At 47.1% G+C, this 12,500-nt stretch overlaps 1 protein-coding gene across 1 annotated transcript in view; it reads left to right on the forward strand.

Annotated features, from left to right (window-relative positions):
- The first annotated feature begins 2,724 nt into the window (after positions 1–2,724).
- LOC143283022 (polycystin-1-like protein 2) overlaps positions 2,725–12,500 on the forward strand; it is a 32,624-nt gene continuing 22,848 nt past the window's right edge. The window contains exons 1-5 of the mRNA XM_076589055.1: positions 2,725–2,898; positions 4,389–4,556; positions 9,621–9,781; positions 10,381–10,676; positions 12,330–12,500. The exon at positions 12,330–12,500 is cut by the window's right edge and continues 28 nt beyond it. Coding sequence (XP_076445170.1) covers positions 2,725–2,898; positions 4,389–4,556; positions 9,621–9,781; positions 10,381–10,676; positions 12,330–12,500 — 970 coding nt within the window. The remainder of the gene's footprint in view (positions 2,899–4,388; positions 4,557–9,620; positions 9,782–10,380; positions 10,677–12,329) is intronic.

Consider the following 12,500-nt stretch of genomic DNA (forward strand, 5'->3'; position numbering starts at 1 on the left):
ACCACCACACCATACCACACCACACCACCACACCATACCACACCACACCACACCATACCACACCACACCACACCTCTTCTGTTATCATTGTTTTCTCCTGTTGTCTGCTTCAGTGTGCACCACTGCTTTCCTGCACAAAAACAGCACTGCAGTATTCTGCACACACAATATAAAACTGCCCTAGCTCTTTTTGGCAATCATCGGATGAACCGAACACCCACTGGATGGTATTTACTCCAGCTCCATTCTACTGTACTACACTGTACTGCACTGTACTGCACTGCACTGCACTGCACTGTACTGTACTGTAGGGGTTGTGCCGCGCTGTAGCGACTTGCTCTCACTGGGGAGAGCAGCCTGAATTTTGCACAGAGAAATACGTTGTGACAAAGAGTGAGAACACAGCACAGCACAGCACAGCACAACACAACACAACACAACACAACACAACACAACACAATACAACACAACAACGCAATACATATACCTTGTTGATACTTCAGACAATACGTATACCTTGTTCATCCTTCAGACAATACGTATACCTTATTGATCCTTCAGACAATACGTATACCTTATTGATCCTTCAGACAATACGTATACCTTGTTCATCCTTCAGACACCTTGTTCATCCTTCAGACAATACGTATACCTTGTTCATCCTTCAGACAATACGTATACCTTACTGATCCTTCAGACAATACGTATACCTTGTTCATCCTTCAGACAATACGTATACCTTATTGATCCTTCAGACAATACGTATACCCTGTTCATTCTTCAGACACCTTGTTCATCCTTCAGACAATACGTGTACCTTGTTCATCCTTCAGACACCTTGTTCATCCTTCAGACATGTTGATCCTTCAGACAATACGTATACCTTGTTCATCCTTCAGACATGTTGATTCTTCAGACAATACGTATACCTTGTTGATCCTTCAGACAATACGTATACCTTGTTGATCCTTCAGACAATACGTATACCTTGTTGATCCTTCAGACAATACGTATACCTTGTTGATCCTTCAGACAATACGTATACTTTGTTCATCCTGCAGACATGTTGATCCTTCAGACAATACGTATACCTTGTTGATCCTTCAGACAATACGTATACCTTGTTCATCCTTCAGACAATACGTATACCTTGTTCATCTTTCAGACATGTTGATCCTTCAGACAATACGTATACCTTGTTGATCCTTCAGACAATACGTATACCTTGTTGATCCTTCAGACACCTTGTTCATCCTTCAGACAATACGTATACCTTGTTGATCCTTCAGACAATACGTATACCTTGTTCATCCTTCAGACAATACGTATACCTTGTTCATCCTCCAGACAATACGTATACCTTGTTCATCCTTCAGACAATACGTATACCTTGTTGATCCTTCAGACAATACGTATACTTTGTTCATCCTGCAGACATGTTGATCCTTCAGACAATACGTATACCTTGTTGATCCTTCAGACAATACGTATACCTTGTTCATCCTTCAGACAATACGTATACCTTGTTGATCTTTCAGACATGTTGATCCTTCAGACAATACGTATACCTTGTTGATCCTTCAGACAATACGTATACCTTGTTGATCCTTCAGACACCTTGTTCATCCTTCAGACAATACGTATACCTTGTTGATCCTTCAGACAATACGTATACCTTGTTGATCCTTCAGACAATACGTATACCTTGTTCATCCTTCAGACATGTTGATCCTTCAGACAATACGTATACCTTGTTGATCCTTCAGACAATACGTATACCTTGTTCATCCTTCAGACATGTTGATTCTTCAGACAATACGTATACCTTGTTGATCCTTCAGACAATACGTATACCTTGTTCATCCTTCAGACAATACGTATACCTTGTTCATCCTTCAGACAATACGTATACCTTGTTGATCCTTCAGACAATACGTATACCTTGTTCATCCTTCAGACACCTTGTTCATCCTTCAGACATGTTGATCCTTCAGACAATACGTATACCTTGTTCATCCTTCAGACATGTTGATTCTTCAGACAATACGTATACCTTGTTGATCCTTCAGACAATACGTATACCTTGTTGATCCTTCAGACAATACGTATACCTTGTTCATCCTTCAGACATGTTGATCCTTCAGACAATACGTATACCTTGTTGATCCTTCAGACAATACGTATACCTTGTTGATCCTTCAGACACCTTGTTCATCCTTCAGACAATACGTATACCTTGTTGATCCTTCAGACATGTTGATCCTTCAGACAATACGTATACCTTGTTGATCTTTCAGACATGTTGATCCTTCAGACAATACGTATACCTTGTTGATCCTTCAGACAATACGTATACCTTGTTGATCCTTCAGACAATACGTATACCTTGTTGATCCTTCAGACAATACGTATACCTTGTTCATCCTTCAGACATGTTGATCCTTCAGACAATACGTATACCTTGTTGATCCTTCAGACAATACGTATACCTTGTTGATCCTTCAGACAATACGTATACCTTGTTCATCCTTCAGACATGTTGATCCTTCAGACAATACGTATACCTTGTTCATCCTTCAGACAATACGTATACCTTGTTGATCCTTCAGACAATACGTATACCTTGTTCATCCTTCAGACAATACGTATACCTTGTTCATCCTTCAGGTGTCGGAAGATTCCAACGCCTTGGAGACGGTCTGTGGCTGCGACAACCCTCCAGGAATGACCTTCGCCAGCTCATTCTTCGTGGCCCCCAACACCATAGACTTCGACACCGTCTTCAGCAAGTTCGACATCACCAACGCCGCCGTCTACGGGACGCTCATCGGACTGGGGGTGGTCTGGGTGCTAGGCCTTGTCTGGGTCCGCCGAAAGGACAAGAAGGACAAAGAGAGAGTGGGTTACGTTCTTTTTATTATGATGATGTTTATCATGATACTACTAGTGCTGCTATAACTACTAGTCCTACAGCCGCTGCTGCTGCTGCTGCTGCTGCTGCTGCTGCTTTTGCTTCTGCTACTGCTGCTGCTACGACTACCACTGTTACAGATGATGATGATGCTACTACTTCTACTACTACCACTACTATTGCTGCTACTACTACTGCTGCTGCAGCTACTACTACTACTACTACTGCTACCACCACCACCATTACCACCACTATCAGTGATCTACTACTACTGCTACTACTACTGCTGCTGCTACTACTACTACTAAGAATGATGATAAGAATAAATAAAGAGATGGTGGGTCACTGTTGTTGGGAAACGAAACGCAACGAACGTAAACGAAATTGTATTCAACCAGGGGAGTGCGACAAAGCAAATGTTTATGCTTTACTTCCCACTCAGCCCTAGGGTATTAAAAGAAAGAAAGGTCTAACAATGTCTTCCTTCGTTGTCGATATGATCATGTGCATGTCGAAAAGAAAAGTATTTGAGTAGGCTGGGGGTTTCATGTTATTGTTTTTTGTTTGTTTGTTTGTTTGTTTGTTTTTTAGCTCATTTTGTCTGATAGGTGACAAGCGCAAAATAGCAACTGATCAAAGATTTGTGCCTTTGTCGCACGAAGGTCAACAGTACTGGTTTAAACAACAGCCTGTCTTCCATATTACATTGTCCCGGCTTATATCCGTCCATTCATCCACAAACACCTGGAGAGGACACTCCAGCTTCGCTCAACACGGAGTCCTGGGAGGACCTTGCAGATGACCGCAACAGCTGGAGAAGCACTTTCGAGAATCAGCGATGAATTGGTGAGGACAAACTGTCAGCTGCTGCAGCAGAAAAGCGAGCTCGCAGAAAAGGGACGGCAGCCAACAGACCAGCATCAGCTTACACATGTGACCGCTGCAACGGTCTCGCATCGGTCTCCATAGTCACAGGCGACGCTGCTTGGTCCAAGCAGACAGCCCAATCAGACATTAGGGTCGGATATACTCTATCCACGGTCAGCCTTGACCGAAGGAGGCCTACAAGTTTAAAACCCATTTAAAACCCTAGCAGTTTACAGGCTCGGCAGGCTTCCCTCTCATAATGATACGGAAAAAGTCGAAAGTATACGGAAATTGGCCGTTTTGTCCTCCAAAAGTTCGTTCCCTTCGCTTGAGGTTTATGCGTGTTTAGAAACGTGGAAACCGTTTTAACGGAACAAAATTAATGTGGACGCCCAAGTAATACTCGTGTGTAGGGATCCATACATAAAGATTTTATAAAGAAAAACAAAAACATTTGGTGTCTCTGCTGTTACTCTCTTCCAGTGGCTGGTGGGGCAGAACAAACAAACACATTATTGTCTCCATTTCAGTGGCTGGTGTTACAAACAAACTAGTAAACTAACACATTGTTGTCTCCGCTGTTACTCCCTCTCCTGTTGCTCCTTTTCAGTGGCTGGTGGGCTACCTGAGGGACAACCTGGTGGATGACAGCTATTTTTACCTGGTCACGGTGCACACGGGCATCCGCAGAGGCGCGGGCACTCTGTCCAACGTCAAGTTCATCCTCACTGGGCAGGGCGGGGACACCGGCGTTAGGGTGCTGTCCGACGGCAAACGGGTCAGTTGGTTGGTGGTGGGGTTTACACACGTGTGTGTGTGTGTGCGTGCGTGCGTGTGTGCGTGTGTGTGTGTGTGTGTGTGTGTGTGTGTGTGTGTGTGTGTGTGTGTGTGTGTGAGGTTCTTCAGGGTCAATAGTATTTTACTTCTTTTTTTTCGGCCCTAATATGGCTCTTTATGATCGGCTGTGCCTAATAAGCAACAAAGATAGGTAGATATATAATAGATGAATAGATTAATGAATAGATTAGATAAATAAATAAATAAACGAATAAATAAATAAATGGGCCAGTTAGGCTTCTTATTGTTTCAGGTTCTAACTTCTGAGGGACCGATATCTTAAAGTTTCTTCAGACCTCATAAATTCTTATGGCCCTGCGTAGGCTATCAGCCGAAAGGCAACAAAGATGGCAAATAAATAAATAGATAAACAAATAAATAGATAAATGAATGTATATATATATGTGTGTGTGTGTGTGTGTGTGTGTGTGTGTGTGTGTGTGTGTGTGTGTGTGTGTGTGTATTTGCATAATATATGATATTTGAATAATTATTTTCATGTGGATTTGTGTGGTCGGCTGGGCAATATAATATGTGGATTTGTGTGGTCGGCTGGGCAATATAAGATATAAGATCTTCCGGGAGTGGTTCGTCCCCTGTTGGTCCCCACCGGCACCCAGCTCTCACCTATGGGTCCTAGAAGCTGCTAGCATGCGGCAGCGCCCAACCCCCGGGCAATGGCTTCGACAGGCTGGCTAAACTAGGTGAGGGTAGCCGACGGGCCTCAAACCTCGGTGAGTTAGGGCTTGTCTAGCCAAGCATGTGAAGACTGGATCCGGCGGACTCTGCGGAAGAAACCTTCATGGTTCAACGGAGAGGAAGGCGGTTGCAGCAGAGCACTGTGGAGATGCTGAGGGCAGGATGAGGGACATAGGATATCCTGGTCATCCACTGCATCCGTTTCCATCTCCAGTCGTCTTGACCTCGTCTTGCCACTGGATACAGACAGTCTCGGACAAGAGAGTGAGGTCGACGGTGCGCAACTCCTCGTCACTATAAACAAAGTCATCGCGCAAGTCATCAGTCATCCTTCATCCCATACCATCATTAACCCCAAGCCCTGTGGCGACAGGCGAGCGACGAAGCGACAGGTGTGGGTACACTGGCAGTCGTAGCCACAGACCTGCACACAGGCGGCTCAGGCCATAGGGTCGTTTTTCACCGACTGGAGCAGCGGTGGAGATCGGCAGCCCCCTGAGCGACTGAGCAGCCCTCTTCAGGACAGCACTGCTCACCTCCATGGCATGAGGAAGGGGCTAGAAAAGGTGCCCTAAACATTGTCTGCTCCACACCACCCTAGTCAGCATACCGCGGCTGACGGGGACGCTACTCAAGCGGTCGACACACAAAGGAAAGAAAGAAGAAAACAAGAAGCACCCCATTGACCATTGCCACATGGAACGTGCGTACTCTTCTGGACAGAGGCGACTCAGACAGACCACAGAGACGCACAGCACTCATTGCGAGTGAACTAGCCAGGTACAACATCGACATCGCTGCCTTAAGTGAGACCAGACTGGCAGAAGAAGGCGAACTCTGTGAGCGAGGCGCAGGCTACACCTTCTTTCGGAGTGAGTCGCGGACCTGAAGAGAGACGTGAGGCTGGAGTTGGCTTTGCAGTGAAGACAACCCTCGTTGGCAAGCTGGCTGTCCCCCGAAAGGAGTGAACGATCGCCTGATGACGATGAAACTCCATTCATTCAGAAGTTTACCACCATTGTCAGCGCCTACGCGCCCACCATGACCAACCCGGATGAGATCAAGGACAAGTTCTACGAGGACCTGAACGCTGTCATCACCACTGTTCCCAACGCTGACAAGCTCATCATTCTTGGTGACTTTAACGCGAGAGTTGGCTGTGAGAGCACCTCTTGGGAAGGCGTGATTGGGAAGCATGGGGTTGGCAACTGTAACAGCAATGGTCAACTACTTCTCCAGACATGTGCCGAGCACGACCTTCTTATCACAAACACCGTCTTCTGCCTCCCTACCCGTAACAGGACGTCATGGATGCATCCTCGCTCTGGGCATTGGCATCTCATCGACTTTGTCATCGTCAGGAAGAGGAACAGGCAGGACGTACGAGTCACGAGGGCCATGTGCGGCGCCGAGTGCTGGACAGACCACCGCCTTATCGTCTCCAAACTCAACCTCCGCATCCAGCCCAAGAGACGGCCTCAGGGCATGAAAGCACCCAAACGCCTGAATGTCAACAAGCTGGAGCTAGGCAACATCAAGCAGAGTGAAAGCACCCAAACGCCTGAATGTCAACAAGCTGGAGCTAGGCAACATCAAGCAGGGCTTTGCTGACACCCTGGAGGAACGCCTTGAGTCCACCATGCTGGACAACCAGAATGGGGAGGCAGAATGGGGCGCACTGCATGAGACGGTGTACAACACTGCCATGGAGTGCCTGGGGCCTTCTGCCAGGAAGCACAAAGACTGGTTTGATGAGAACTGCACTGAGATCAAGCAGCTGCTGGAAGACAAACGCCAAGCCTACAGATCCCACATTGAAGATCCCAAGTCACAGTCAAAGAAAGACATACTGAAGAGCGCACGCAGCAGCATCCAGCTGAAGCTGCGGCAGATGCAGGATTCCTGGTTGAATAACAAAGCTGATGAGATCCAGGGCTTTGCAGACAGGAACGACATGAAGAACTTCTATAACGGCCTGAAAGAAGTCTCCGGATCTGCTCCACTCCTCAGTGCTGATGGTTCTACCCTAATCACTGAGAAGGTGGTATGGCGCTGACTGAGAAGCTTCATCAGCTGTTCCAGCTCATCTGGCAGCATGAGGCAGTTCCACAGGACTTCAAAGACGCTTCCATCATACACCTGTACAAGCGCAAAGGAAATCGTCATGCCTGTGACAACCATCGTGGAATATCCCTGCTGTCCGTTGCAGGCAAGACTCTGGCCAGAATGGTAGTCAACCGTCCCATAGCGCACCTTGAGCAAGGTCTCCTACCAGAGAGCCAGTGTGGCTTCCAGAAAGAACGCGGGACTATCGACATGGTGTTTGCTGCCAGGCAGCTCCAGGAGAAGTGTCAGGAACAGAACGCCGACCTTTACTCCAACTATGTCGATCTGACCAAGGCCTTCGATACTGTTAGCAGAGATGGCCTTTGGAGAATCATGGCGAAGTACGGATGTCCCAGAGAGTTCGTCAACGTCATACGACAACTACACGATGGGATGCTGGCCCGAATCCAAGACAACGGAGAGACTTCAGAACCATTCCCTGTCTCCAACGGAGTCAAGCAAGGGAGTGCTCTTGCCCCCACCCTGTTCAGTCTCATGTTTTCAGCCATGCTGACAGATGCCTTCAGAGACGCTGACGTAGGCATTGGCATCAGGTACCGCACAGATGGCTCACTCTTCAACCTCAGGAGGCTTCAAGCAAAAACCAAGGTGAAGACAGACACCGTCAACGACTTCCTGTTTGCTGATGACTGCGCTCTCAACGCTGCCTCCGAAGCTGACATGCAACACAGCGTCAAGTTCTCTGCTGCCTGTGACAACTTTGGCCTCACAATCAGCACAAAGAAGACTGAGGTGATGCACCAGCCAACTCCAGGAAAACCTTACGTTGAACCAAACATCTTCGTCAACGGGCAACGACTGAACGCGATGGACAAGTTCACATACCTGGGCAGTACACTCTCTCGCACAGTTGTCATCGACGACGAGGTGAATGCCAGACTCGCCAAAGCCAGCGCTGCCTTCGGCAGACTCCATAAGAAAGTTTGGAACAGGAGAGGCATCACCCTGGAGACGAAGGCCATAGTTCTCACCACACTGCTCTATGGATGTGAATCATGGACGGTCTACAAACGCCACGCCAAACAAGCTGAACCACTTCCACACCAGCAGCCTCAGAAAACTTCTCGGCATAAAGTGGCAAGAGAAGATCCCTGACACAGAGGTGCTCACTCGTGCAAACTTACCCAGTATCTACACCATCTTGATGCAGGCCCAGCTGTGCTGGGCAGGCCATGTAGTTCGCATGCCAGACCACCGGCTCCCAAAGAAACTACTGTACGGCGAACTTCCAAAATGGCAAGCGCTCCCATGGACGCCAAAAAAAGCGCTTCAAAGGACACCCTGAAAGTTTCTCTGAAGGCCTTCAACATCAGCCACGACACATGGGAGCTGAATGCAATGGACAGACCAAAGTGGCGTTCAGCTGTCCACAAAGGTGCCAAATCCTGTGAGGCCAGCAGAATCGCTGCAGCAGAGCAACGCAGACAGGCCAGGAAAAGCGGTGCCAGCAAGTCCCCGACAGCCGCCACCATCCCCTGTCCACACTGCGTCAGAACTTTCCGGGCGCGGATTGGCCTGACCGGTCATCTGCGCACCCACAGAGCCCAACCCACCCACCCCCAGGATGACTAGATGGTCCTCGTCGATCCCGACGGACGAACCACATAATAGTATAAAAAAGCAACAGATATAGATACATGAATGAATAAAAGCATGAAGAGATAAATAGATTAACTTGGAAACATGGAGTGGGGTATAATTGGGTTTCTATTTTCTGTCTGATTTCCGATCTGTCTTTCGGTCTTACAGCCGTAACAATGAAAGCAATATCAGTTGCAACTGCAGTGGTGATGGTTGCGTTGATGGCCGTGACAGTGATGGCAATAGTTATTGTTGCTGTTGTTAGTGTTGCTGCTGTTTCTGTTTCGTAGCAGCAGCAGCAGCAGTAGTAGTAGTAGTAGTAGTAGTAGTAGTTGGTGTGTTGTTATTGCTGTTGCCGCTGCTGTTGTTGTTGTCTTTGTTGCTATTTTTGGATTTTTTTCCATGTCGTTGTTCTGATGATTTTTGCATTTATTATTGATGATGCTGTTCTCTTATGTCATTGCTGCAGCTACTGGTGGTGGTGGTGGTCCTATCATAATAGAAGAACTGTACTGTTGGATATAGGTTTCTGGCCGAATACTAGACCAATTCACAAAAAAGTGAACATAGTTGCTTCATTCATGAATTCATTCATCAGACTCTGGATACCGGAAGTGTCATGTCCTACATCCTGGCTACAACGCAAGCTCTGGGGGATCTATGTCACGTCCGGATATGGCATGACGACTCCGGACCCAATGGGCGATCCGACTGGTACCTGTCCAGAATCACTGCTGAGGACCTGCAGACTGGTGAACGGTCAGATGTTTTTCCATGTTTGTTTTTTTCCTTCTTGGGGTGGTGGTGGTGGTAGGGGGGTGGGTGGGGATTGGGTCTGGGGTGGATGGGTATGGAAGGTGTGGCTGGGGGATTTGGGTATCTGTGTGTGTGTGTGTGTGTGTGTGTGTGTGTGTGTGTGTGTGTGTGTGTTGTCAAAATCACTATACGAAGCAAAGGACAAGAAATCGTCACCCTTCATCATCATCGTCGTCATCAGTGTTGTCGTTGCTGTCAATATAATCGATATGATCATCATAGTCATCGTCATCATCATCATCATCATTATCATCTCCTAACGGGGTCGATTTTAGCTGCTTTTTTAATCCGGAAAATTTGGCCCTGTGCGACCGAACTGAAATATAAGTATCATCGACAACAAGAACAACAACAGCAATAATAATAATAATAATAATAATAATAATAATTATTATTATTATTATGATAACAGAAGTTGCAACGCAGTTTAAACGCACATGACCTAAAATTGAAGAAAAAAAATGTAGAAAGTGTAGATGTTCATATTCTCTTCTCTCTTCTCCTCTATTCTAGTCTAAATAACCCACACCTTCTTTCTCCAGGTTCAACTTTATCTGCGAGAAGTGGCTGGCCCTGGACAAGGAGGACGGGCTCATCGACCGCATCGTGCCCGTGACCTTGAAGGACGAGGTCATGACCTTCGACAAGCTCTTCGCAGAGCACGCGCGCGTGGGGGTCACGGACACGCACCTGTGGATTTCGTGCTTCCTGCGGCCCGACCGCTCTACCTTCTCGCGCGTGCAGCGTCTGACGTGCTGCATGTGCCTGCTCTTGCTGACCATGATCACCAGCGCCATGTTCTACCAGCCAGAGGACATCGAGACGGGCGAGAGCACCAGTAAGTAAGGGATTGGGGGGAGGGTGGGTGTCCGTGATGAAGGGTCTGGGTTCGAATCTCTTCACTCTCTCCCTCTCGCTCTCGCTCTCGCCCTTTCACTCAAGTTTGACTGGAAAATCAAACTGAGCGTCAAGTCATTCGACTGACACGATAAACCGATGTCCCGTGTGCAGCACGCACTTGGCGCACTAAAAAAAAAAAAGAAAAGAAAAACCCATAGCAACGAGAGTTTTGTTCTCTGGCAAAATTCTATAGAAGAAATCCACTCTGATAGGTACACAAATATATATGCATGCACTTAAAGCCTTAAGGCCTCACTAAGCGCGTTTGGTTGAAGCCACCTTGAGAAACTGAAACTTGGTGTGGGGATCCCTGAGCAGGGTGGGAGAAGGGTGGAGATTGGGGTTGTGCGAAGTTGGGGGTGGAGCAAAAGAGGGACGGAGGAGAATTAGGGTAGTGGGCTGAAGGTGTGAGTAGGTTTGGGTTGGGGCGGGAAAGGGGGCGTAAAAAAGAGAATAATGGTGAACAGCGCAGGAGCGAGCACAAAACCTTGTTTCACCCCGTTGGAAGTATTTAATCTCCCTGAAGATGCACCATCTGATTGTGCGTCGCATCGTCAGGAAACATCCTGATAAATGTGGTGAACTTTTTTTCGGCAGCCAAGTTACCTGTGGATAGTCCACAGTTTAGATATGTTTTTCGTCTCGAACGCCTTTGTTGCATCAATAAAGACTTCATACAGGCTTATATTCTGCTCAAGGCGTATCTCCTGAACTTGTCTCACTGCGAAGACCATGTCGATCGTTCTACGACCGATATAGAAACAGCATAATGACTCGGGGGTATATCATTTCTGAGACAGTATTAATCAGCCTGTTCAGGATAATGCGGGCAAGGATTTACCTGGCGATGGAGAGTAGAGACATACTTGTGTAGTTACCAGTCTGCTCTGGAGCCTTCGTTTTTGTACAACATAACTATTGTAGCGTCACAAAGTTCAGCTGGAATGCCTGTAAAGTTTCTTCGCTAAGTGTCTTGTACACTTCTGTAGGAATACGATCCTTGCCGGAGGTTTTGCTGCATCTCGTCTGTTTGATGGCCTTACTGACTTCATCAGTGGATGAAGGACCACCAAAGGTTTCAAAAATCCAGATCCTTGGTGATTTGGTCAAGTGCATACTGGTCGACCCAGGATGGGCAATCCAGAAATTGGCTGAAACGTTCCCTCCTCCTGGAGGCAGCCTTGTCGGGGATGATCGTGACTTCAGTGCTGTTATAGCCGGGAGTGGTAGTGGGGATAGACACCTTTTTAAAAATCATGTTGAACCACGAACCGAGTCTCTACACCAGTCCACAATATTACACTTAACAACAACCGTCACAACGATCGCTGATATTATGTTTCTATTTTGTTTTATGTGCTTACTCTGTTCGTTTGAAAATATTGGATTTGTGCGCTTAGGGCTTGCTTCTGGGTGCAATATTGCGCTATATAGAATACATCATTATTGTTATTATCATTGTTATTATTGTTGTTGTTGTTATCATTAATGATAATAATAATGATAATAGTAGTAGTAGTAGTAGTGGCAGCAGCAGCAGCATTGTGATCAGCATCATCAATCTCTGTTCTCTGTGTGTCCTGTCCCCCAGACAAGATTGGCATGGAGGTGACGGTGGGCATCATGAGGTTCTCCATGGCAACCCTGTGGACCTCCACCGTCTCCATCATCATCACCACCATCCCCACCCTCCTCTTCGTCCTGCTCTTCAGGTCTTGCCGGCCGCACTGGGGGGCCAGAGCCAAGGCCCAGGAACACCGCC

This window comes from Babylonia areolata, chromosome 1, assembly GCF_041734735.1.
Source record: "Babylonia areolata isolate BAREFJ2019XMU chromosome 1, ASM4173473v1, whole genome shotgun sequence".
In the NCBI taxonomy this organism is placed as follows: Eukaryota; Metazoa; Mollusca; class Gastropoda; order Neogastropoda; family Buccinidae; genus Babylonia; species Babylonia areolata.